This window comes from Rhipicephalus sanguineus, chromosome 1 (genome assembly GCF_013339695.2).
Source record: "Rhipicephalus sanguineus isolate Rsan-2018 chromosome 1, BIME_Rsan_1.4, whole genome shotgun sequence".
NCBI lineage: Eukaryota > Metazoa > Arthropoda > Arachnida > Ixodida > Ixodidae > Rhipicephalus > Rhipicephalus sanguineus.
In genome coordinates, this window is record NC_051176.1 from 161,835,197 (window position 1) to 161,862,590 (window position 27,394).

At 47.9% G+C, this 27,394-nt stretch overlaps 1 protein-coding gene and 1 non-coding gene across 4 annotated transcripts in view; both read right to left on the reverse strand.

Moving 5' to 3' along the window:
- LOC119401395 (sushi, von Willebrand factor type A, EGF and pentraxin domain-containing protein 1) overlaps positions 1-27,394 on the reverse strand; it is a 300,370-nt gene that overhangs the window by 100,105 nt on the left and 172,871 nt on the right. The window contains exons 9-10 of one of the 3 annotated variants that reach the window (XM_037668175.2): positions 25,667-25,996; positions 22,751-22,960 (exon numbers count right to left, since the gene is read on the reverse strand). The exons of 1 other annotated variant lie outside the window; for it this stretch is intronic. In XM_037668175.2, coding sequence (XP_037524103.1) covers positions 22,751-22,960; positions 25,667-25,996 — 540 coding nt within the window. The remainder of the gene's footprint in view (positions 1-22,750; positions 22,961-25,666; positions 25,997-27,394) is intronic. One more of the 3 variants, XM_049417415.1, reaches the window with a different exon arrangement.
- On the reverse strand, positions 2,090-2,161 carry Trnat-ggu (transfer RNA threonine (anticodon GGU)). Its single transcript has one exon. It is a non-coding gene; the product is annotated as a tRNA-Thr (tRNA).

Sequence of the window (27,394 nt, forward strand, 5' to 3'; positions counted from 1 at the left end):
TATTTAAAGCATCCGGTCTTTGTAAGAGGGCCGCCAAACGAAGCGCAATGTTGTAGATATAAGCCTGCTGTTGAGCCAATGTATTCAAAGGTTGCGGCTGAGCGTGACGAGGCTGCTTCAACAATTGAGGTTCGCTAATAAGGCGAACGTGATTGCGCAGCTTATACTTCGGCGCGCGGGCGTTTCCTGTAACAACGAAGCTTTCTCCGCCTCAGCGAGTGGGATTACGTGTTCGTAGATTGCGTTGTTCCTCGACGAATAGACAAGTTATATAGCTCTATATAGCCGGCGAAGTATAGCCGGCGACAGCCACCAGTTTTCCTGCGCGAACACTAAATCGCGACATAAAACTTGCCCATGTGATTGCCCGCAAATGAGTATGTCGAAATCACGCAGACGTCTTGTTGGAATAACGCACACCATTCGACGGGTTTTAGAATTTGCTAATAGCTGAGACGCCCCCTTTTTGGTCGACTGCCTAGGTGCCACCGGATGCTTCGGCTGTATATGGTAAGAAATTTTGACCGACAGAATGCTGTAGTGAGCGCAGCTCAGTATAACACTGCATAGACTAAAATGCGTTCTTGGGCTAGTTGGTGCATGGTCTGACAAAAATATGGAGGCACAAAGGAACGAGGACAAGAAATGACAGGACTGGTGCCAAAGTCCTGTCATTTCTTGTCCTCGTTCCTTTGTGCCTCCAAATTTTTTGTCACATAACACTGCATAGACCACGACGAAAAAACCCTCACGTGCTATGTCGGCCTATAGGTGTGTTTAAAGCCACGCACCTCTCTGTGGAATAGTGGATGATAGCGTCTTTGATGTTCTAGAATTTCTTGTATTTTGCGAAGCCGCACTGTCTGTATGCTCATCTGTGGCCAGTACTCACCGAATTGCCATGTGTCACTGTGACACAAATAACCTTGATTGTGTACAGGTGTGCGTCCTAATTCAGCGTGAATACGCCTCTCATCAGCTCTCTTCACTCGACAAGCTTTATACCCAAACTTCGTTAGCTACAGGCGACGAGACCGTGCGCGCGTGATCGGATATACTGCACTTATCGCTAACTCAAACGAGCGCCTCGTGTTATTTCGATTCACACATTAAGTTGGAACTACGTGGGTTTTTTGTTCCCTTCAGAAACCCAGTTCGCCTGAGTTATTGAGCACACAAACATCTGCTTGCACGGCCACTGGAATTTCCTATTTTGAAGTTTGCGGATGGCGGCATGAGGGAAGCTCAATTAACTCAAAAGATGACGCTTTACGTGTAATGCTTAAAAATTCCATTTGAAATATGTTTCGTTTTCTAGCGTAAATACATCTTGAGTGTTTATGTTTTCGATTTCTGCATCGTGAGTTCAAATGTTCGCCCACAACTAAAACTCTTTCTGTTTCGCATGTTGCTGCCATTGTGACCGGGGTGGCGGGGCTAGTCAAACTGCACTTATTGCAGCTTTTACTCTGCTATCTTCACCATAAGTGTTCCATTTTTCCCTTCTTCTTGTTCTTCAAGTTGTTACAAGTGTATCGATTATGGCGAAACAAAGCAAATATCAAGTCTGAAATATCAAATAACGTTCCTACTTCATAACTGACAGCTATTCCACGTGCCCCCGCCTACTAAAAGATATCGTGCGCTTAATTTACATGAGCAAATTATTCTTCAGTATGTGAAAAAAAAAACGTAGAAAAAATTTTTCTAATGCGATGAGTTTGGCCAGCGAGGGGAGATCTAAAAGAAAAAAGAAAGGATGAGTACGTTGCACGACCTCACTGACGTCATGGGTTATAATTGTACCTGATAGGGCCTGTAGTTAATTTCCGTAACAACAGGCAACACTGCCTTTGGAGGGACCCAAGAAATTATTAAAAGTCGGGTTTAACCAACGGTGAAAGAAATGTCAGATAATACTTAAAAATCCGTGACGACACGGTCACGCACCGGTGCTAAGGTTATGGTGCAAAATGAAATAAATTACTTAGAACTAACCGACAAGAAAGCCAAGGAAAGTATAGGGTATGTTTGTTTGTGGTAATTGTGATGTAAATGTGAAGAAAGTAAAGTGGATGAAAATATAACTTCCCGCCGGCAGGGACCGAACCTGCGGCCTTCGAATAACCCGTCCGATGCTCTACCACTGAGCTACGGCGGCGGTCATCATCCCGTCCACATTATGGGGTATATATGTGCATTGAAACCTAGAAGTGTTAGTCAGCGCCGCTAGTAGCCATGACGGCGAGTGTGGAACACTCTTTTTCTGCCTGCTAGCGTCACGAAGCACGTGATCTTTTTTACGAGCTGGCAGCTGACCAATAATCCATCGCATACCTGAAGGCATCCTGTCCGCCAGAACGAGGGCCTCGCTATGAATGGACGAAAGAAGGGAAATTTTAAGGGCTCGTTTTTCTTTGCTAGACACTGACATTAATTAGAACTAACAGACAAGAGAGAGAGAGAGAGAAGAAATAATAGAGAAGGAAAGGCAGGGAGGATAACCAGTATAGGACAACCGTTTGCTACCCTACACATGGGGACATGGGGGGGGGGGAGATTAAAGATGGCGAGGAAGGAGAGAGACAAAGATAGAAAGATAGCGCATGACACTGCACACACAGAATCAGTCGGTCACTCTTGCGTGGTACGCGACATTTCTGTCACAGCCACTTGTCCAAGTTTGTCTCTCTTAAAAACCTCCGCAGTGCCTTCGTCGCCTTCAGCTGTGATGTCTTCTGCTGACGGCATGCAAGAACTGTTTCAACAGACATTTGTCCACTGTCAAGGCGCGCTAGAACGGACGCCAGTGACTGTCTCTGAACATTATATGCCGGACAGTCGCACAGGACATGGTGTAGCGTCTCCTCGCAACGACAGGCATCGCAAAGAGCGTTGTCGGCCATTCCAATCCGAAAGGAATAGGACTTCGTAAATGCCACGCCTAGCCATAAGCGATAAAGCAGTGTGGCCTCTCTTCGGCGGAGTCCAGTTGGCATACAGAGATGCATCAAAGAGGACAGGTGGCGTTGACGATTGGTCCGGTTGGTTTGGCTGCTTGGTAGGCACCATATAGCGAGCGTTATCTCATGTGCAAGCCCTCGAAGACTGCTGGCAGCGTCAGACCTTGAAAGTGAGATGGTTCTTTTTAACGGTGATGCATACATAATGATTGTCATCGTGAGGCGCAATTGGTTGCTCGACATAGGTGAGTTCACGACGAACAAAAACGATGATTTTGCTGCACGCGCCGTTTGTTGAAGACATGACAGCTTCGTACCCTGACAGTCTGACTGGTTTCGGCAAATTGGGCTCACAAATGACGATCAGTGGAAACACGTTAGTATACAGAAACTGACGAAAATCTGAAAGGCGTGACTTTAGCCCTCTAGCGTTCCATTGGATGACGGAAGCTGATTTGACTTCTTTACGGAAGGATGAGGTGTGGGTATCCATCTTTCTATTCGAGAGATTCAAGCACTGGGCTTAAAGGGGTGGTGCCATCAAATTTCGAGGTTATGAGAAGCCTGTTGTGGGTTTCCTCTGTATGCAAGGACATTCCACACGAAGGGTCGGACACAGAAAACGTTTAGAATATATTTTAATTCACTTCCAAAGTCTACCTAAATGCCCATTCTCCCGATCGAAACCAATCGCTAGCGCGCCAACACTGACGTAGATCTGTAGGATGGGCAACGAAAGTTGTAGTGACGTTACACCACATGTGCTGTAGTAACGTGAGTGACCTCCGGACCACCGCCACTTCCGCAACGTACGTACCGGCTGTAGTGAACTAGAATATATTCTAGTTCACTATAGCACCGGCAAAGCATCGGTTGCTACATCACTCGCCGAGTTTCGATCGCTTCCCGGCGAAGTGCGTCACAGCCTTGTGTGGTCACGTGACTACGCCTCCTACACTTCTACGTCACTGCCCAACCTCGGCGCCCAGAAACCGAAACCGAAAGTTGTCCACATCAAAAGGCGATATTAAATTATTTAACGAGAATACATGAATCTTGGTGCGTGCATCATGCTTCCTGGAGCTATAGGAAACGCTTACAACAAAGAACGCGCAAGCCACAAATTTGGTGGCACCAACCCTTTAAGGCGTCCAGCACTTTAAGTGCGCTTCGAGCTGACGTTGTCCCCATGTCCACTAATATCGCTCGGATGGCTCCCATGAGGGAACGCAGCACCGAAATGACTTGACGATCTGTTTTAGGTATACCATCCAACAGACAAGAAGGCCAAGGAAAGTATAGGGGATGGTATTTGTAGTAACGAGCCTTTAAAGGGGCCCTGCAACACTTTTCGAGCATGCTCAAAAAGCGCTGCCGATCGGTAGTCGAGGCTCGCGAGAACACGTGAGCCAAATATTATAGCGATGCGCACGGCCCGGAATTTACAATAAATTCTCAAAGTCAGCTGAAAATCGCTCCCTCTTCTCTCGACAAATGATGTATTAGTCCGCAAAATATGACGCGATTGTCGGCAGTTCCACCATTGGCTGATGTTATAATCACGATAACACCCTCATTATTACTTTCGTTGTTAATTTTGAGTTCAATAAGTAGATAATATGTATGTTTATATTCTGTTATCGCGTTAAAAACACCGAACAAACATTAATATTAGCACTTCCGGTCTCACCGACAGCTCGTCTGCTCGTAGTTGCGTGGTTCCGTTTTCTTCGCCATGCGCAGTGCCGAAAACGTGAATATTTCTGTGCTTTTGACCATCGCCGGTTGCCGTTGAGAGTGGCAGCCGTTCGAGTGTTGCCTCGTCAGCTGGGAACTGCATCGTCGGCACGTTCTCACGACCGACCGAGGCAGCCGTGCAGCATGTCTCCGATAACAATGCTGGCGTCCGGTAATGGCGGCGCTTCGGGGTCGTCTGCCAGTGCCGTCTTACGAGGCGGTGTATCGGAGTATGGGCCGAAACCGATCTCAGCTGTCATTCGTTCCAAACGAGCGCGCAGGTTTGCTTCCATGGTTGACAAAGTGATGAAAACACTACGGCGTTCGAGGTGCACACCCAACATTACCAAACCGACGCGCAGTTTTCAAGCACGCGCGATACACAGTGCGATCGACTCCGCTCGACGAGAACGACGCAAGCCGACCGGAAGTGGCGGCACAGACCACGTGGTTGCGCCCAGACGTCAGAGAGAAAAAAATGAAGAAAAAATTTCCGCCGGCGCTCTTGGGCGGAGTTTCGCTCGTCTGCGCTCACTCCCTCGACTCGCTGCCTAGCTCTCCGCGCGCTCGCGGCGTTGAGTTGAGGGAGAAAGCTGCGGAACGTGATCTCTATAATTTGGTAACACCACTTAGACTTGACGGATTCGAAAAATTTTTGCGGCATATGACTCGTGAAGAGTCATACGTCAATAATGAGACTATTCCAATATAACTAAGAAAGGTGTTGCAGGGCCCCTTTAATATCCCCCTTCTTTCATTAAAAATGAAATAAAGAAAGAGTAGCCTTCGTTATCTATTCCAGCAATCAACTTATTGCAACAGAATTGACGAAGATAGCTATAAAAGAATGCTTCATCGGTAGAAAACAGATTCACTTTTTTCTTTAGTGTCTCATTAGTTCATTCACTGAAGCACCACGTATAGAGTCCGATTAGTGTATTCTTGGCTGGTCGTTATCTTACTGAAGGAAACGCAGAAAAACAAGTTACCGCAAAATGGAGCTGCCTGATGGTCCTTACACCTTAAAGAATGTAAAGACCATAGAAAGTAAGGTCGCAAGATAATACAAAATGAAGGATAGCAGAAAAAAAGAAAGGAGTATTACGCACGTATATGCTCGCATGTTAAAACATTCCGGTAATATAGACCATGTACATAGATGATGCATAGAATAGAGCGCCTGTAGTCAGCCACGATGCCAGGTTTCGTGAGTATGTTAACGTAAAAGCGATTTTCTGCTAATTTATCGGTTGCGAAAATCAGCATGGCCCGGAGTGTTTTGCTATGCCAGAAATTTTTAGCGGGCGTACTATAAGCCTTCGCAGTGCCTCTCAACGGTACGAATTCGGACATTCGTGAATCGTCCATTGAAGCGCGATGCGGCGGACGTGCTTCCACCGCGGCCTGCGCCACTCCATCGCACGGGGAGTACTTTTCATCAAGCCGCAACCGCAGTGCAGGCGCGCACGAGCCACGAGCAGCTGCCGTCAACACGCCGGCGAAGGCCCGCTGGCGGGGCACACGCTGCAAAGTGCGCGCGCATTCCGTGTTCTCCCTCGAGGCACAATGGGAGGTAATCGGCCGCTCTCATTATCCGTATATAGAGACCGAGTACAAAGCACGGGCTACGCTCTTGAAACGTCATTGAGCCCCTACGTCACTTAGGAGTTTTATCAGCCGTTGGAAATGAACGGCTTGTTTACCAGCTGTTGCTCGGACGCATGTCGAGTTCAGCCATGCGTCCTTGATCATCCGAGCACGCTCTGAATTCGCTCTTAATAAAAATAAAGCGCTATGTGTTGTTATTGCTTGTGATAATCTTAAAAGATTTGTGCTTTTGTGAACAAAGGCGTTTTCTAAGGCTTCTTTTCATGCGACAGCATCAAATTCAGGGGTATTAAACTCACCTCTGCTAGCGGGCCGCAGCCATGACCGCAGTCACGAAAAGGGCCAGGACAGTGAAGAGAGTTGAAACAAAAGGGGTGGGGAGGGTGAACAAAATGTCACCTAAGGCTGCCATTTGAAAAAAAAAAAAACGCATGGAACATTTCTGAAGGGGATTTTGCATCAGGATTCGAGAAGCATATCGACATTGATCTCCAAAATGACTGAAATCTGGACGCCGGTTGTGAAATAAAGAGATTTTGTTCCGCAATTATGTTTCAACACATAATGATCGCATGAGGTGCATCACGAAGAAAAAATGCTTGAGGAGGAGAAGGAGGAGGGTAAGGATTGAAAGGCAGGGAGGTCAGCCAGACGCGCGTCCGGTTTGCTACCCTACACTGGGAGAAAGGGATGAAGGGATTAAAAGAAAGAAAGAAGAGGGAAGAAGGCACTGTCAGGGTACATGAATGCCTACAAAGCGGTCGCTTAAACCGGTCGATTTTAAAAACAGTAGCAATGCCCGCGTCGCTTTGCTGGCCTGCGACGCGTAGGGCCACGATCCGAGGATCTTCTCTTCGGAGAACGGTCTGTCGTCTAGCTTGTTCAGCGCATTGCGCAGAACGTTTCGTTCGTTCACAAAACGTGCACAGAAACACAGTAGATGCTCCATCGTTTCGTAACTATTGCAACGAGTCGCATCTGGCGGTGTCTGCCATTCCTATGCGAAAAGGGTGCGCCGTCGTGAAAGCTACTCCTAACCACAGGCGGCACAGTAAAGTTGCATCACGGCGGGAGAGGTGCGATGGAACTTGGAGCCGGGACATTGTGGCATTGTGGGTAACAACCTCGCTGATGATGCTGCCCGGTCCGCCCACGAGGATGCCCAGACAGCCCCAATACCCTTGTCGAGGACAGACGCTGCAAGGGGCCTTCGCTCGTTCGCTGACACAATGTCGCAGACTTGGTTGAGCGATCCCAGTGTCTGGAACCGCCGCCTACATAATGCTTGAGAACATTCAATTAAGTCATAGCGCTGAAAACACAGGTACCAAGGAAGAGGACAGGACCGTGTGTTTTTTGGTCCCTGTGTTTTCAGCGCTATGGCTTCATTGAATGCACCGAACCAACTAGCCTAAATGTCTGTTCGCTTGAGACCAGCCCGTCACTGTAACTTACCCGAGCAAGGCGTTTTTAATCGCAATAGGCGAATAAATAACTCGAGTACCATTTAGCGAACTCATCATTTTATTCCTTGTGGAGCCGCGGGCCGCTAGCGAAACGACCACGGCCCGCGTCTTTGAGACCCCAGATCTAATTGCTCGTTGAGCGAAAAAAACCGGTGTCTGTCACAGGGAAACCACACATTTCCATTGGCTGCGACGCCAAGTCACGTCCACGCCTCGGCGGAGCAGAGCGGTGCAAAGGGAACACTTACTGCCACGCACGCGCACGAGGAGTTGCGTGAGAGTGACAACATCGTTGCTATACGCCACGTCACCCTCGCTGTCGCTCCCTGAAACCTTGCGCTATCCGCGCCTTCCTTGTCCGTGCAAGGTATCGCTTTCATTTTAACTTCGCCTCGGAAATCGTTGTAATGAAAATCAACGTATAAAAAGTCACAGTTCCACCGCGAGGGCGAAGCAGTGAATGCGATAGCAACAAATTGCAGTATTATGCGAAGTGGGGCTGGCATCTAACTGTTTTGCGTGCGATCTCGCGTAACTACAAAACGCTGGTGTAAGAGAATACGGCGGCTCCAGGGAGAGATGCTCTGTCCGCATAGTCACTTCTCGTTGAGAGCGCAGCACGTAGAAGGGTATGCGAGCCGCCCGCTGTGATGGCTGTCGAGATAGCGCGCGCGCCAGCGATGGCGGCCACGCCCTTAGATTCAAAGTTCAAATTTGCTACTCGCGCGACCCTCCCCCCCTCCCCGTGTCTTTTCATGCTCGTTAAAGATGGTCGAGGCGTGTCCTGTCGGCTTCGACGGCCGGCCTCCCCAGCAGGTGATGTTATCGCATGCACCCTCCGAGCGACGGAAATGGGCCGGCTCGTTTGATCTCTGCTTCGACCGCGTTCGTCGCCCCCGCTCGCGCGCTTTTACCCGCGGTAGAACATACGATGCGCGGGCGATCTCATCAATTCGGACTTCGTACGGGACATGACGGCGACGGCGACGGCAAAAACCCGTCGAGACTGTCCCTTTAATTGCTATCTCAATAAAAGCAATAAATGTTAGAGTATAAACGTTGGCAGTAGCGAATTCTGAACCTACGACCCCACGCTTAAAAGTCGAGTGTCTTACTCACTGGGCTAGCGTCTACTACACAGCGGGCCTGTGCAATTTGCTTGATGGCATCATGCTAGTTGGACCGAAATTTCGACGACACGGCTTTCGTCATGCGCGGATTGGCAATAGAAATTTTGGTCCAAGTAGCAGAGTGCACATGTCAGATATATCTAGGATGTGTAGCGCGTGACCCGTATCTCTTTCTCGCTCTCTCTCTCCGTAAAATTTACTTGAGTGTTCCATAAGGCTGTAGAGACCGGTTGGAATGACACCATGTAAGCTTGAAAACGTCAGAGTTTGCTGCATGTCACATTTTAACTGCGTGAATTTGTCACACACTGCACGCAAACACGCGAATAGACAGACTCCTCATAAGCACTTGCTATGAAGATAGCACGAACGAATGTACCTGTACTCAGGTAATGACCTCCTTTAAATTTATAGCATAATACGTTAGGAAACACTGCAACCGTACAGTTAACCAGAAAGGGTCTTATACGTTCCGTAAGCGCGTGGAGATAAATTTATACGCATTATGACGTCACTGAAATCGACAAAAACATGCAATTTGAACTGTATACGTGCGCCTACAGTACAGACACAAGTTGAGGTTGATATTTTTTAGCAAATTTTTTTCATTCGTTTGTATACATACTAACGGCAACCATGGTGCGCATCCACACGGCGTATTTACCAAATGCGTGACGCCGACTCGCCGTGAGCATGTCTGTTTCACGCGCGCCTCACGGGAACCCCGCATGTAGTGTTCGAGCGTTCACATAAATTTATGCTCAAAAAAGAAAAAAAAAAGCACCTGTTCTTGGCCCACGTGTAACTGCTTTTTTTTAAATTTATCAGTCGCTGTAGTTTAAGGAAAAGATACCGAGGCGCTCATGATATATACAGCAGTACTTTTTCTATTGTTTTCCTCGATCACGTGTCACAGTAATTCTGCAGTCTGATCGTTCATTTAAATTTAATTAGGAATAAAATGCGCGCGCATAACTCACCCCGCTTCAGCGAATATCGTCGGTTAGCAAAGCTGCATGCATTCAGTAATTACGTAGCAGGCGTGCTCGGAGTAATGGGGAGGAATGACGAAGAAATACGTGGCATTCGCATGACTTGCTCCTTCCCGCGCATGCGAAGATAAGAGAGGAATATCTCGAGCGCATCCACTTGTGCAACAATTTTTCCTCAAGGCGGCCCTGCGAGCGCTGAAACCGCGCAAGAAAGAAAGGAACATCAGCTTTGCTTGCGTGAGCCTTATTCTTAGTTTTTTTCCGCACCGCTAATCACGAAAGCAGCTGCGCGTAAAAACGCAAAACGAAAGGAAGAAAAAGAGTGGGAGTAAAGACTGACCAGTTGAAGCCCCCGATTACCTTGACAACAGCCGGCATGCGGAAAGCTGTACCCCCGCTTCATGTGCTCTAATTCAATAAGAATACGCGACAATGAGATGGAATTTTTATTGCACCCAGCAGTTTATACTGCTTCGCACCTAATGTCCTTCTGCGTTTTTTTTAATTATGACAGCTGCTACCGCACGCACCGATGAATGACGCGAGAGATGGAATCGCTAGCAGCGATCGCTGTACAGGCGCTCCCAGAATAATTCGGAACGCCGAGCATGCAGCCGCTCGCCGGCGGAGCGCACCGGCGGATAAATACACGCACGGTGTGCGCATGCGCGGCCTGCCTATCGAGCTAGTTTCGCTCCCTAGTGCATCTAGATTGGCGTTGTCTAGCACCAAAAGGGTAGCACTAGGTGCTCTTTAGCGTTATCACAAGGCGAGCGCGGCGGCGATGACGCAGCACCACCGTGATTCGGCTACTCGCGGGCGCTCTCCGCCTCAAGCCATTAGATGGCGCACCGCTCAACGGACCGACGACCGAACATTTTCTGGCCGCTTAGGCGCGCGCAGTGTCAACACCTGAATATTCTTACAACGTGTTCCAAATATATTCGTATCTCCTTATCAATCTGGCCACCGATATGTTCACGGCTGCATCAGATGAAACCACCGTCCTTTGCGAGCGCTAGTCACAGTCGCCTACCGGAAATAATCTGATCAAATAATAAATACGAAGCAAAGTAGCAAAAGAAAAGTGTCATCCAAGCACACGAACACGCACGACGGCACTGCTCCAACGCGCGTGCATGCGCACACGCGGCTTCTCACAGGCACCACCCACCCAGCGCCCTTTATCAAAACGCTAAGGGACACACAGGGCACCGTTTTGTAGCAACACAACGCGAATCTAGGTGCAATACGGAGCAACGTTTGCTTGCTAGGGAGACCGCGCACGCGCAGACCATAGTATTACTTTTCTGCGCGCATACTCCGCCGGCGCGCTGCTGCGTGTCCGGCGTTCCGAATTATTCTGAGAGCGCCTGTACATTCAAAATCATGTTTCAGTATTGAAATAATTTAGCAGTTTACGCTTTAAACGGCCCAGCGATCTTCGGTGTCACTGCGTGATAAACCTTACGCTTTATCGCTTGTGGCTAGGGGTGGCATTTACGAAATCCTATTCCTTTCGAATTGGAATGGCCGACAACGCTCTCTGCGATGCCTGTCGTTGCGAGGAGACGCTCCACCACGTCCTGTGCGACTGTCCGGTATATAATGCTCAGAGACAGTCATTGGCGTCCGTTCTAGCGCGCCTTGACAGTAGACAAATGTCTGTTCAAACAATACTTGCATGTTGTCAACAGAAGACATCACAACTGAAGGCGACGAAGGCACTGCTGAGGTTTTTGAGAGCGACGAACTTGGCCAAGCGACTGTGACAGAAATGTCGCGTACCACGCAAAAGTGACCAACTACCACGCAAGAGTGACCGACTGATTCTATGTGTGCTGTGTCATGTGCTATCTTTCTATCTTTCTCTCTCTCTCTCTCTTTCCTCTCCATTTTAAATCTCCCCCACCCTGTCCCCATGTGTAGGGTAGCAAACCGGTTGTCCTATACTGGTTAACCTCCCTGCCTTTCCTTCTTTACTATTTCTTCTTACGCTTGTCAGCAAAATTAAACTCTTCTCGCGTAACTATTTCGCAGAAGCTTGCAGATATTTCCCAGGGTAAAACATTATAAAAACAAGGGATAGGAAATTGTTCAGCAGAAAATGAGTGAGAACAACAAAAATAATTTCATCATCATCGACGTCATCAACCGTCGCTCGCTTTCCCGGCTCGTGAACCTCTGCAAAACATTTGACAGCTGCTTAAGGTGTGCTTAAGGTATACGTGAAACACGCCCAAGAAATAACGAGTAAAGTGCAGCGTGCACTTCATCACTCGCTGCTAGCAAAACCAACAAGCGGATAGGCAGAATAGAATGGGTGGCCCTAAAAGTATGGCACCGCGATCGTTCGTGGGTGAAATCTCCGGTAATTAGCGGAGCGGGGACATTAATTTTACACCCGCCCACAAAGGCAAGCGATCATTGAGGTAATAACGTGGAAGACACGCACGAACATTGAGAGAAACCTAGCACAAAAACGTGCGAGACGTGGTAGGGGCGAAGAATGAACGCTATTTATTTGCGTCAAATACTATAGCTTCCGAACAAAGCCTGAGCTTTTGAAATTCTGCGCCCCTACTGATTTTTTCAAAAGTTTTTTACCTCGCTACCTAGCTATAGTAGCCTGATTGCCTCAAGTGCTTAAATGTCAGTAAGGGCTGTCAAATGGAGCAGAGGGGTTTTTTTTTTTCTTTTTTTGTTAGGGGGCCTGGAGGGATTCATGAGTTTGCTGTCAATCCCAGACAGAGCGGTGCGTCAAAACACGAGTAGGAGATAGTTTTTTGCCTTGCACCGACCGGCCAATTAATTTCCGCCTCCGAAATCGGGCCATTTTGCGATGGCTAGACAAGCAGCAAGAGATGGGGCCTTGCAGCGGGAGCGCGATAATTTCGCCCACGCGAAGAGAAAAGAAATTGCAGAGGACTATCAATAAATGCTGCGTACTCCCGTTGACACAAAATACGTAGTATAGTGCACATTAGTCTTGCATTGGAACTGTGGCCAAACTGAGAATGACGTATCCCGTGTGTGACGCGTGCAACGACACGCCCGTTTGAACTATGCGCCACTAGTGCACGAGAATGTATGTTCGAGCTGTAGCTACGCTATTGTTCAGTGATAACATTGCGATTAGATCGCGTCAAAACTGTAAGCAGTGTACGAATGTGCACCCATTGTTCTCGACACCAATGTGCAGGTTTTGTTAATGCTAATTCCATTACATTGCTTTATTATTTGCTATTGCACAGTGGTATAGAGAAAAAGGGAGAAAAAAAGGCGTTTTTTTTTGCAATTGAAACAAATTGAAATTTCTGCGCCACCTTGCGAAGAAGAAGACATAATTTTTATTTTTGTATTAATACAATAATTACAGCCGGTGTGAAGCACATGCGGTGACCCGGGGGGCTTTTTAATGATTTCGAGAGTCATTCCTTTCCGCACATGTAAAATAAATACGCAAAAGATGACGCATCGCAAATGAACGTGACTCATTTAAATCAGCTCTAAAACACTGCGCAGAAATTTTTCTACAAGCAGTGTAATTAGGCCTACCAGTTATTATTATTATTCAGAATTATAGAAGTGTGAATCGAAACAATTTGTCTTTGAACACAGTTTATATTAGCGGGAACATTTTATAGAAAATATGAACGCACGACAGTGCAAGCGACGGCTCTAAAGGCAAATCAAAAATCACAGGGTCCCTTGTGCATTCACCTAAGACGACTCGAAAGCGAAAGCCATCTTCTTTTTCTTCTCGGTCGATGTACTAGGGAGCCCACATAAACAGCCGGTCATATAGGCTCCCTAGATGTATTTATCCTGCCCCGCCACCCCCCCGAAAGGTTTTTGCACCTAGCGTGGTTTGGTACTGCTTCCAGGATCGGAGGCACCTTACCAGGTTGTGCACTGCCTCCGTGATCAGCCCACCTTTGACCAAGCTACGATGTCATGTCGCCACGGTGTAGGCTTATGCCACAGGAGCGAAGGAACGAGACGGCTGAACCAGAATCGACGCCAGCAGGGAACACGAGCCGTGGATTTTAAGGCTATATAAGGCTTTCGCCTTAAAAATAAACCATTAAAATGAAACTGAAGTACGGAGTATAGTTGCCATAAATATACTAGAGAACAGCCGTAACAACGGTAAATATAGCAGTAACTCAACATAATCGTTCTAGTAGGACAGTATGGCATGTAGTTATCTGTACGGATCGAATTTGAATACAAGAGAACGCAAATGAGGCGTAGAATAAGTCAATACGCTCAAAAATGGTTATCATGCCTTATCTGAATACATCGTATTATTCCTGCACAGGAGATTCATGCTGTGGTATAAAAAGGCGTGAATAATCTTGTGATTGCTCGCAGGATCGTGAATGCAAGTCCATACAGACGATGACAATATAACCAAAACGAAAGCTTTAAAGCGAGCATCATAGAAGGTTTTGTGCGTTGACTGCCCATCACACAGCTAAAGACTTGACACTGACATTTTTTTCGTGCTAAAATTGAGGTGCTTCATAGTGGAGAAGCTTTACTGAGAAGTGCTCAGTGCGCTCTTTGTTGAAGTGGCATGTGCCATTTCGTGCAACAGATGCGAACCGCAGGAAAGCGAGTGGCCCACCGAGGTGTGTACGTATATGTAGGTCATGCAAACGCAACTGCAAGCGTGGATTTTGTTCTTCTAACACTACTTCTGCCAAGAAAACGCTGGCCACGTCTCATCTGCTCTGCGTGAAGTCTAAAATGGAAATATTGAAACCGGTAAGCGCAGCAAGACAAGGACAACGAAAGCGAACACACAGAACGCTTATGCCACTTTGTCAACTAGCTCGGACCCGAACCCTAAAACTGGAATCCGAGCCGAAAACAACGTTGAAGTCGGTCACTTCGCCTTCCCACGCCAGATAGTCAGTGGTTATTTAATGTAAAAAGTAAATGTAAGTTAGTTCTACGTTTGTGAGTCATGATTTCATGATTTTTACCTTCCCTTTCTTTAACAGAAGCCTCTTCGAAGCACTCAATTCGCCTTTTTCAAGACGCCACGGCACGTGCACCCTCCCCTCGGCGAGAAGTCGCGAAACGTTTTGGTATGGTCCCCGCAGGCCTCTTGATCTCGGAAGCTTTAGTACTGGCAATCCCTGTTGTCCCGGATTAACGCGCAAAGACCCCTTCCCCTCCCCCTCCTCCCCCCCCCCCCCCCCCGCCCTACCTTTACCACAACCTCACCATCACGAAAAAAGGCGGATTGAGCAAAAGCAGTGACGTCCTGCTGAAGCCGGGGAAAGTATACGATTTCGTTGCGGGCCTAAATGTCAGGAGCTAAAAGCAAGAACAATTCTTCTTATTAGCGATTGAACATTGTGAGGGCTAAGGACGGAAGACTGCGGCACCCCGATAGTGGTCACTCACGACTTAGACCTCTATCCGTTCGCGTTAAGGCAGTTCTGGACAGTTAATCGCACAACAGTCAATCGCGGTGAAGAAACGATGACCAGACAGGTTTAGGTGAGAATGTAGGACGATTGACAACAGCAGAGGCTTTGCTCAAATCTAAATAGATGGTGCCACGTTGTCTCCAACATTGAATTACTTTCGAGGTGCGAGTCATACAACTTACAACGTTCATCGTCGTTAAGGGGCCCTACACAATGCTATGCTCATTTTGAAAGAGCGATTTTCTTTTCACTGCTTGATATCATGGTACGTAACAATGTTCCGGAAGCATAATGACGTAATATTTTGGCAAGCACATTTCCGGCAGTAGTCGTGGAATTATTATGCGTAGTACACGACCCTGACTGCTTCAGGGAGTGGTAATGCTTCGCCATCTACCGACGCTCTCCCACTCGTACGTCAACTACGCTTATGCGAGCTGCACTGCACCGCGTATCCGTACATGAAACATTTCAATGGGGTAACTCTACACAGTCAAAGTCGCATATATCGAACTGTCAAAAACACGGGAATTAGTTCGATATATCGTACAACTTGATATAAACATTTTGAAAATTTACCATATTTTCGGTGAGAATTTCAGTGCGCAAGTTTGCTTCACGGCACTGATTCAAGACATTGCGAACACAGTGGCTTAACGACGATAACCAGGGATTTATTTATTTATTTATTTATTTTTTAGTTGCGTAGCACTTTAGGGACCCGACAGGTCATCCATCCGCAGATCTCATGTGGCGTGATCACGCTCAAAATCGAGTAGTCAATACAGGCATAAAACGAGGCTAGTAAAGCTCAAAACAAGGTTAAAATTAACGAGCAAGGTCTAAAATAATATATTTAACTGAAATAATCAAAAAGTAATCGCAATAATTAACTTAAAATGGCTGGAAAGCCTCCGAAACATGCGGCTGACACCCACGTCGCGCAAAAGGGAGCGCCACCCTCGCGCCAAGCACACGATTACTCCTCCCTCCAACGCTTCTCCGGCGCCTTCATCGCTACATCTGAAGGGGGAAACAATCTGACGGGACCCGCTGCAGACGACACGTATCTCAACTGCCGTAACAAGCAGGAAGTCGATAAAGCGCAGCAAAAAGTAGCGCGCATGTCGCACACCGTGTTTCCGAATCTCCCTAACAAGAGTCTACTCGTTCCGGGGAAACCCTACATGCTTACCTCAAACATTGGCGTCATCGACGGTTTGGTAAACGGAGCAGTGGGAACTCTACGAACGGGAATCGCTGGGTGCTCGTGCTACGCACTTCCTCGGGTTTTACAGTAGTTGAGCTGCATTTATTGCAGGATATACACCAATTTCACAAGGAGGCTGCCATTTTTAAAGCACTCCACCGCCGCAGCGCCGTCTATCGTCTGCGACGTTTTGCCGCCCTTCCGGTGTGTGGGGTTCCGCGGCGGTGTATGCAGCGTATGCGCTCGGTTCACAAGGTACTGCTGTTCTTCGCGGTACACGGGCAAAACAGGGCAACGCTTTTCGAGTGTAAAGGCGCTGATAAATAATCGCTAAGCTTTCAGCTTCAAAATGGCTGAAACAGCAAGTAGCGGCGGCCCACGAGACGTTCCCGCAGCAGCGCCGACGATGAGAATAATGCCAATGCAGTTCTTAAGCAGCATGTGTAAATTGGTAATTGCTTTGTACGTTTTGTTATAGCTGGCCGGGTGAGGTTCTTGGAATAATCACTATAAAAGAGCGTTAACATTTAGGACAACTGTCGAAGTATAATCGGAGAAACGTAAATGGAGACGAGCGAACACGTAGGCCATTGTCCGGCTGCGTGCTAGGTGCGCGCATTAGTGTTTAAGATGGCTCCCAGGTTTCCGTGCCGTGATTATTCAAGTTCAACGTAACTCTAATCTCTAACAGACCATTTTGGTTCCGCTTGGCACGTTGCAATACAATGTTCACGGAACGACAGGAGCTAAACACCGATGCCTGTGTTTATTCGTGTCGCCGTCGTAGCTTGTGGCCTTTGATCCTTGCACAGGATAAGGAACAGAAGTACGACGTGTGAGCTCAAAATTCGGCGTAGAAACAACACCGATGATAAAATAAAAATAAGCCTGTTGCACATCTGGAAGCGTGGCATGGCGTAAGTTCGCTTCGGCGCGAGCCGCCGCCACTAGCGATACGCCGAAAGGGCGCTCGTTTTTGGTAACATTATTGTCAATTTGTTTTCTGGCGAGTATTTCAGAAGCATTACGACGAGCGCACGTGTCCAGGTAACGACCTTGCTTTAACGAACGTGGGCCGATTATTCACGACACACAGGCTGCCGCGCAAAAAAAAAAAAAAAAGTGCGGTTGTCATAACGCTACCCCAGTTATCGTCACAAAATTGACAAGTCGAGAAAGAACGTGCTCTCGACGAAACGTTAGAAACGCGTACCTACGCCAAAGAACACATGTCATGCGGGCCTTTCTGTCATGTAGGCTGAAAAGTGCTCATTCAATAATCTCGAAATTGCACGCACTAAGATGGAACATCTTCTAGCCGCAGGCATTGTAAATCATGTGCTGTAGCATAGAAATCAGAGAGGTTCATGAGAACAACTCTTGGCCAAACATTTTGTGTATTAATCGTCAGCCTTGACATTGGTTCTCTTTGGTGCAGATGATAAAGTGTACCAGCACCCAAGCACAATCGCAAGCTGGTGTGGTGACTTGGAGAAATGGCCATAAGTGCAGACACCACATATAATAATATACTATTTGTCGGAGAAGAAGGCGTGCGACCTGAGAGAAGCGAAGTCATTTAAAAACATTGTGCACTTCGCGTGCCTTGGCTGCCAGTCTTTCAGGCTTCCGTAGCTGTTGCTGTAGCCAAACACAGCGCAGTGGTAGCTTGTCGACCTGTTCTCGTCCGACATTTCGATTTGCGGCAGCACAATTGTTTCAGCGCGTCGAAAAATGGAAACACGCTGACCTCTCACGCACGACGCAGTGCAAAACTCGGGAATCCGCACACACCAGCGGCAGCGGTCGGCCGAGGTGGAGAGAGAGAAAGCGGTGAAAATACACCGGTTCGAGGCTACGCTCCTCCTCTCCGTGAAAACGGTCTATAGAACTGCACCAATCGCTACAGAAGTTTTCAGCTTTTTTAATTTTTCCGCGGTTTGCAATTGGGGCGCGGATTATATGCAGGGGTGGATTATACGCGACAAAAAAGGTGTATCGATGTAGACAGCGCCTCAAATTTTTATATGCCGCTGTACGTACTCGCAGGGAGCCGTAAACCTTGGCTACACTGTGCCTTGGCCCTAATTTCGGCCTTCTTCAGTCGTAGCGAGCGTGCTTCTTGGGACGCTGTACGCAGCGGCGACGTCGGGCTTCTTTTCTCTACGATCGACTGTGTTGATTGTCGCCAGCTATGCGAAAAACTAGCACTTGTTTCGTGTACGAATACAACGGATGAGCGAAGCTCCTTAGAAATGGGACGCAAACGAGTATGCGCCTGATCTCGCTGCTGGCTTTAAGGCGGTAGGGTGGGGAGCGGGTGGGGAGAGCGTATGCTGCACTCGGTGGCGGGAACGACTGAGCGAATGAGTGTGCGGCCCGCGCAGCGCAGGGAGAGGGAGACAGATGGGAGAGGGGTGCGAGCGGTACGAGCGGTGATGCGGCGGGGAGCTTCGACGGCGGCGACGGAACGCCGCGCGCAGCGTTTCATTTGCTTTTTGCGCCGGCTCCGGGTGGGGAGAGCGTCTGCTGTTTACACACATCGGTCAATGTTGCAGGAAAGCGCGGCATATGCGGCTATTTTTCTTTGTTTTTCGTACCACCACGATTTAACTGGTTTAAACATTAAAATGGTGGAATCACATGGTATAGTTCCTCACTTTCTGGCACCAGCTGTTGCTTTCTCCCAGTGGCAGCAAATGTAATTCTCAAAAGCGTTACGAAGGGAATGGGCGATCACGTATACCCCTGGAAGCAGCGTAGTGACATTTCGTGCTATTTAGCGCATAAACTCCAGGCTTGCGTATAGTGTGCTACACCAGTAGACGGTAGCACGCATCGGAGAACATTAAGCGCCCAAGCTTTCAATATTAGCTCCTGGCAAATGCTGCTTTCAAAAATCGACTTTCAGAGAGTCAAAAACCGACTCTTAGTCAAGCGAACGTAACCGTGACAAAACAATTTTCCTCACATCACTGGCATGCGCTCTCTCGTGTCGGGATATCAGACTACGCGCAAGCGTCTCGATCAAATAGTCGCGAACGACACATGCCTTCGAAATGGGCTGGTTGCCCAGAACGACAAATGCTTCATGATTCCCGTTTACAAGTTTTCACTATACTTTAAACAACGTACAGCTGAAAACTTAACCATATAGCAGCTTCGAATGCAGCCACGGCATTCGTTTCCGCGAGCGACGAAGCGACGGCGGGTCTACTCCGGTGGCGGCGCCCGGCGGCTAAAAACCGCATTAGCGCCGACGGCCGGTTCCCATTGCGCTCCTCTCCTTCGCCCAGGTATAGCCCAGGCACAGAAAGATAGAGGAGGCGCTGGCTCTACATAAGCGCTCTAATGACGCACCGACAATGTTTACCCACCACACCCGCCTGCCAAGCAGGACTGACTCCACTGTATTCAAATAATTCGCACATATAAAATATACTTCTACTGCGATGATGGACTTAGTTCGTACGTGTGCAAAAATGTTGGGGCAGCTGCGTCCTAGTGGTGCGAAGACTGAGGAAGCAGAGAAGCTGGTGGCGTTGCCCTCCTCCTTGCCCTCGTCATCACCCTCACTCACCTTTCCCACCCCTGCTATACACTACTATACAAGGCTATGCTTGCTTTCTTTTTTTTTTCTCTTTTTTTGAGTGTTTCTTTCTCTCTCTTTCTCTCTCTGTCTTCCGATCTGTTTCTCTCTTTCTTGCCTTTACTTCTCTCTATTTCTCTCTCGCTCTCTCTCTGTACTCGTTCTCTCACCTATCAGAGTTTTTGCATCCCACGCCAGACAAATCGGCGCACGTGTTCCGGGAGGGAAGCAGAAGATGAAGAAGAGGACGAAGAGAGCGCGTGCCGGTTCATGATGATGATGGTTTTCAGGTCACACCACGCGGCGTAACGAAATGCTTGACAGCTCCGCTGCAAAATTGCAGCCAGATAATGATTCATGGCAAAAAAAAAAAGAAAGAAAGAAAAAGAAACCGCTGACTTGTCCGCGGCTGAAAAGCACTGCGCGACCTGTAAACGTCTGATCATAACCTTTGTGTGGCATTGTGGGTGCTTCAGTGTTCTTCGGGGTAGAAACGAGGTCCGCATTTCGTATAGCGACATGTCATTTGCACGCGCCTGAAATACCTATCGCCATAGGGTTGCTGGAAATATTGATCTTATATTCAAGTTAGCGCTTCGAAGCGCTTCTAATCGTAACTAACCTGCGCAAGTACGAAAACCATTATTTAATTATTTTATTAGTTATTCGATACTGTAGCTCCTCACCGAAAACGTTAAACGGAAGAAAAAAAAGGGTGGTACATAGTCTGAACGGTGGCGGCTTAGTGTGGCGCAATGCGGTTTCTCTAAGTAATAATAAATACAAAAATTTAATTAAGTGGTTACAGGAAAGGATAATGAGCGGTCTTAGTTTTTTTTACAGTACCCGTGCGTTTAGGAGCGCAGCGTACTTGCGAAAGCAGGCTCATGCAGATCCTCACGAATGCAAAACAATGAAATGCGTATGCGGCCTTGAATACACTCAGTTGCCTTCGTTGGGAAACACTATTAACTTTCGCGATAGTTGAAAAGCGAAAGCACATTAATGAGCGGGCTAACTGCATATCTTTCACAAACTGTCAAAGCACGTGCGCTTCGTGTGAGAACCAGGCACTGTATGGTTTTATTGCGGCTTCATTAGTTATTGGACACTGTGCGCATGTACACGTCAGCACCTGGCAAGCCAATACAGTTCATTAGCTAAATAGAGTGTCAGAGTGCTGAATGCAGCCGGTACGTGAACGACTTGTCTTACGTTTAACTCGGGAGATCCAGCCTCCGTCTCACACATTAAACTTAGCAAAGAAGTCTAAGGCGTACCAAGCGTGCGCAGGTGCTCTTTATATGTCTTTTCAAGAAAACTTATAACTAATGCAGCCATTACTGCACACGAGACGGCGACGACTTAAAAAAAGATATTGATTTAAACGAGCAGTCACTGAGGACGTGGTTCTCCGGACAGAATGAAATGAAATAAGGTAAATGTAACACACGAACTGTTTGTATGTTACAGTTTTGGCGTCCATGATCCGCACTGCTCGTCGATTTGCTTTCAACATATGCGGGAAACCGTGCGAAGATCGTCGACCGCGTGACGCATCTATATCCAGGGACAACCTTGTGTGGCATTGAAGCAGAGGTTGCGGCAACACGACCAATCCATTCTACAACCATCGGTTCTCAGTAAACCTCAGTGCGCGAGAGAAGGCCACGCAAAATGCGTGATCTTACATTTGTAGCCTCCACTTCACCGCCACACTGCAGTGGTCTAGAACCCAGTGAGCCGACCGAAAAACCGTGGTTTTAGAGCCGGTCAACTGGCAGCTTCATCAAGTGCGGCAATAAGGCACGTGATTCCGCATCGAGTTGACATGTGATGCGCCCGTGCTTTGACTGAAAGCGGTGTAGGAATGTTTAGGTGGCTGTATTCCTGCATTCGGAATAGAAATAGAGCCACTAACAATGATCAAGTAAAAGAAAATTCTGTTGGGGCCGCACGCGCCGTGACTGTGTATAAGAACATCGCGCATTCATTGCTAGCATAACGACCAGACAGCGTAACGCAGAACGTCTCTTGAAGAACAGCCCTCGAGCTTCTGCTTTCGGGAACAAAATCCCCCCAAATTTTTTTTTGAGGAGGAACGAAGGCTCGTTCGTTTACTGCCGCCAAGTGAAGCTGCACGCTAATGCTCTATTTAGGCTCTCCAGTTTCAGAAAAGTGCACATAATGAAAGCAAAGGCTGCGCACATATATACCTACGTTCGCTTACTGGAGTTGCGCCTCAAACATCTTCATTACCCTAATGGGATGCGTAAGTCACTAACATGATTAAACTTCTCACTTTCTTGAAGCCGCCAATCAAGCTTTAGCCGAAAACAGCGCTTAACTCGAGGCTGCTAAATTTCGAAAATTTCTCCATGAGGTCGCTTTAGCCAGCATGTACTGGATGGTAGCTTACAGAGTGCCGCTCAGTTTCGAAGCAATGGATGTCATTTCGTATTTGCACCGCTCTTAATTCCACCCGATTTATATCCACGCATGAAGGTCGATTCAGCAACGCAGCGTGCGGCGCAAGTTAGCAAAGACGGCCAAGCGGTGTTCCAGACCACTGCAGCGCCACAAAGGTTGCCCCCGAGTGTATACCTACGGGCGCGGCGGCGGCGAGGCCGAGGGCGGCAGAGACGTCTCTCCTCCCGGGAGGGCTGCCATCCGGCCTGCACGCACCTGGCTGTGGCGTTGCCCGCGCCGCAGAGCTCCCTGCCACGACGGCCGCCCCCTGGATTGGCGCTGCGCATGTCCCCATCATCGCTGCGGCCCCGTTGGCCTGGGCCCACGTTTGGCGCCAGCCTGCACGGACCTAAGGACAATACAGAAGGGAGGGGACGGACCAGAGGCGTTGAGACAATGCTCTCTTTAGCCGTCATGGCGAGGACCTTGCCCCGACGTGTACACCACCAAGTCAAAGTTTGATACAGCGATCATTCGTACATTTTGTGAAATAAATGTCAAGGTTGCGCATTAACTAAACTACTTTTTTTGCCGGTTTCAGTGCGCATCTACTGGCTACAGCTGCGCAACTTGACAAAAAAAAAAGAGTTGGAAAAGGCGAGCAAAGATGACGCGTCCGCGTCACCTTTGCTCGCGTCGACGTCTAGTACATTGGCAGGGCCGGGAGAACTGGAACAATGCGAGCTCAAGAAGGACTCACTATTGCACAGCCGCAGTGCAATGAATGTCACGTCACACAAATCGGTATGCCGCATATCTCTCAAACAATATGAAATACGGTCGTTTCATGCCAAATCAACGATGCAAACGCCGTACCACACGTAAATTAATTGTGGCACCAGGTCACTTTGGCATCCTGGGAATGGTTCGTTTCCCATGAGTGATGATCGCTCATGCTCCTGACCTTTTTTCCCATCTCATTATTTAAAAAAAATACCCAGCTCTTACGTTGTAGTGCATTACGGCCATTTCTGAAGCAGGAAGAACGCTGATTTCGTAACTGTTGTTAAGCCAGCTTAGGCATTGAGTACAGTAAGAATCACACAAACATTTTTTTTTCATTACGCAGATATGACTTAGCGAGTTGCGGGCGAGGGCAGCATAAGGAAACAAATGATGCTCACATTGCGTTATCTCGCAGCACCTAACTCAATATTGGCTTGCCGTGTACAACGTAGTAATGAGTTTGCGCAGTAGAACTTATCACCATACGTGTCATTTGTTTCCTTTTGTTGTTCTTGTCCGTAGCACACTATTTAATTCAAACTAATGGAGACCCAAAGAGCCCAGCTAGAAACCGTTCACATTACGCAAGACAGAGAGCTTGATTTATGCGCTGCCGCGTTGTAGTCTGTATGCCTGGCTCTTAGTCCTTACGTAACAAAATGGCTATGCCGTGTCTGAATATATAGAGTATAATGAGTACTGCTGCATACACAAGCTGTGGTACATTGCCTCAGTTGAAATGTCTCCCCTTGTAATATAATCGTGGTTGCGTAAGCCTGCGATACATGATTATGCAAAAACAAGCGCCATTCCTTGGCAGGGGCTCGCAGAGCTTACGCAAAAGGGCACCCATTCACAGACAGAGTTTGTACGTCCATATAGCTTGGCTTGTTTCGTTGGATAGTCAGATCTTGCTTCTCAAAAGTAACGCCTTGGTTTGTGAAGAACGCTTCCAAGGAAAGCTGAATTTCTGTCAATATACAGCGTTTTGAAAATACTTTTCGCGTGTTTGGTATCTTTTGAAACTCAATCACCACATCTTATTCGTATACAGTGTTCTCCCGAAGCCGCAACAAAAACCCCTTTTCCTGCATCTCTTTTAAACGATTATATTGCAGTTTTCCATTTTCGTCCTGAGTATCTCAACCGCACAGGGCCGCTAAGTGGCATTAGATTGTTGACTCGGGTAACGCTCGCAAGCGGCAATTGGTAGAAGTGAAATAACCACTGATGTAATCGGGGTTCCAGCCGGAATTGTATTAAAGGAAAGGAAGACGTGTTAGCGATGGAAATGCTTACTGATGAAGTCATGCAGTTACTCGGCTTTGCAAACCGCTACATTGACGTCATTAGTATTCAATGTTCATCATCCACTTTTTCTCCTATATCCGTTTAGTAATAACTATATGAGGTGTTCGTTTTGTATCGCAGTTGCTTTCCACTGCCCGCTTTTGTCATCGTAGGAAAAAAAGAACCCGTTAATGTAATAAATCTTTCCTTTGAAGCTGCCTTACTACAGAAACATGGGTCACCATGGTGCACTCTAATTAAAGCCCCCCTATCTTCAGCTTGCCGTAGATAATGTAGAAAGGCTCTAGCGTTTAAAGGAGAAACCCGTGAGCCTGTTATTCCCATTAAAACAATTCATCTTTCTACTGGCTCGTGCTTTCTTAATTATAGTTCTCGTGCACAGATAAAAAAAAAATAAAGAAGGCTAGGTGTTTTGCGGCAGGGAAGGCACTGGCTTCGAAAGCAACCCACGAGGACTGCCAAATCCCACGAGGACTGCCATATTAACATAGTACATGTTTCTTTTTCAAGTTACGGTTTAACTTAAGTTACATTTTACTTGCACAGGTAGTTAACACATGGGTATACAAACATGTCAATTTACACCAAATACATCAGCAACCATTTCGGGCGGAACATGCTTTTGTATTAAAAGACACACACACCACACACACTGAAAAATGTAGGACAGGGGTAGCCAAACTGCGGCTCTGCTTGAATCCAATGTCACTTTTGACCACCGACTGACTGGCCAAGCAGTTATGCTTATATAAATGTACGCAACGTTAAGCTATAGCTTTTGCGAAACTGGTAGTTAACGCAAACGTCAGGATCTGCCGTTCTAGAAAACTAGGACGGAGTTTCTTAGCCCGGCGTGGTAGTGAAAATGTTGTTTCGGACGCAATTACATATCTCTTGTTCCGTTAAACTCTTTCCTGGCTCTTTGAATGTGCTTGTTTGGCTACCCCTGGCTCGGGCGAACAGATAGCTTGCATGGCATGCGCACGTCCGCGGTGGGAGTAGCCAGGGCAGGACTCACCCCCCGTGCGGCGCCACCGCCGGCGACGTGTGTGGGCGTCGCGTCGCGTCCTCGCGGCCAGGCGGCGGCGGCGGCGCCTGGCGCTGCGGATCTGGCGCACGTGTGGGTGTGAGCCGCGCACGCAGCGCGGGAGCTCCGACGGACTCCAACGGCCGTCCACGCAGGTGGCTCCGGGGGGCCCGTGCAGGATGGTGTAGCCCCGGCGGCACTCGAACATGATCTGCCGGTTGTTGCTCACGCGCCGGACGTACGGCCGGTAGTCGTACATTCCCATGTTGCCCACCAGCAGCACGCGGCCGTGCTCGATCGAGCCCGGGAAGGGGCAGTAGACTGACCGGGAGACACGGGAGAGCAAGCGCCGTTAGTCTGAACCCTTTGCTGTGCACCGCTGTCCGTGGCCACTGCTTTGCACCGGATTCCACGTTCTAAAGATCGCGTTCTTTCGACTGACCGAGACGCACGCAGTTAACGGGCACGCGTTTAGTGGCTTCCGTTGTTGCGATTATGCGCTATCACGGTGCATCGTTCAGCAAGGCGACGACACAGTGCTCTTTTAAGGCCGCAGCAAGAGTGTTTTTGCAAATGGTTTAGTAGGTGGCCATTAAAGAGAAGGCTTAGTGAGAGGCCACGATGGCCCTACAGTTTGCCAACGTGGTGGTCAATGACGCTTTCATAAACAACCTGTAACACTGCATGGCAACATCGGCAACGAGAACAATGTTGTAGAACGTGACATCCTTGTAAACAAAAATAGGCGACAGCGTTGTCCGACACGGACGTCTGCGTTCATTTCATTGCATAAATCACGCACTCAATGTCATGCAATCTTTTTTTAAATATACTTTTCTTCCTTTGGGTGCCAAGTGGATGCTCGTTGTAGCCCCCGCGCTACAACGAGCATGCTAAATAGCGTCACATTCAACGTATTCAACGCCAGCATGCGCTGTGTGGCTACCCGCTGTACGAGCAGCTCATTTGTGGCTGTCCCGAAGACGCCCACTTTTTCATCTGAATATAACGATGACCGCTTATAACATTGAGGAGCCCCTGCGGGTGCTGTGCAATATTTTTCTTTTTTGTTGGTCAGCTGTTGGCCATAAAGTCGTCGGTGCCCGTAGAAGACGCCGTTCCGTGCATTTTATTCAGTAGTCCAGTATGACGGGGCCTCCGACTGCACAGTTATTATGCGGTTGTGGCCATTGCTATGAATTTTGTTTGCTCACTGTGAATAGGCCCTAATGAGACTTGTTCTTCCGATCAGTTTCCCTAGAATTAGTGGCAACGCAATCAAATCATATGTCGTTTGGTTGGGACATCATCAAACTTAAGAATTCTTTTGAAAAGCCCAGTGGCCAAATGATTTGATGACGTATTATTCTTTACGTCCGCCGGCGTCAGGCGCAACACTTACACTAAGGCTACTCAGTTTGTCCGCAAGAGGAACATTGAGTACTCATGTTGTGAAGGTCAGAATAAGAAGAAAAGAAAAACTAATCATTGGGCTTATAAAACACCAAGCATACGAGTATATCATATGAAGCGATGTACGAGATGGAGAGAAACATAATATTGAACATACAGGAAACAGCTGGGCAGACCCTCGTTTCGGAGTATTTACTGGTATAGCTCTTCAGTGCTGCGGTAATGATGTCCCCAAACTTCTGACGATAAGCTTGCGCTTCAGTATGCCACACATAGCATAGCACTCGCAAGGCCAGTTATGTTTCA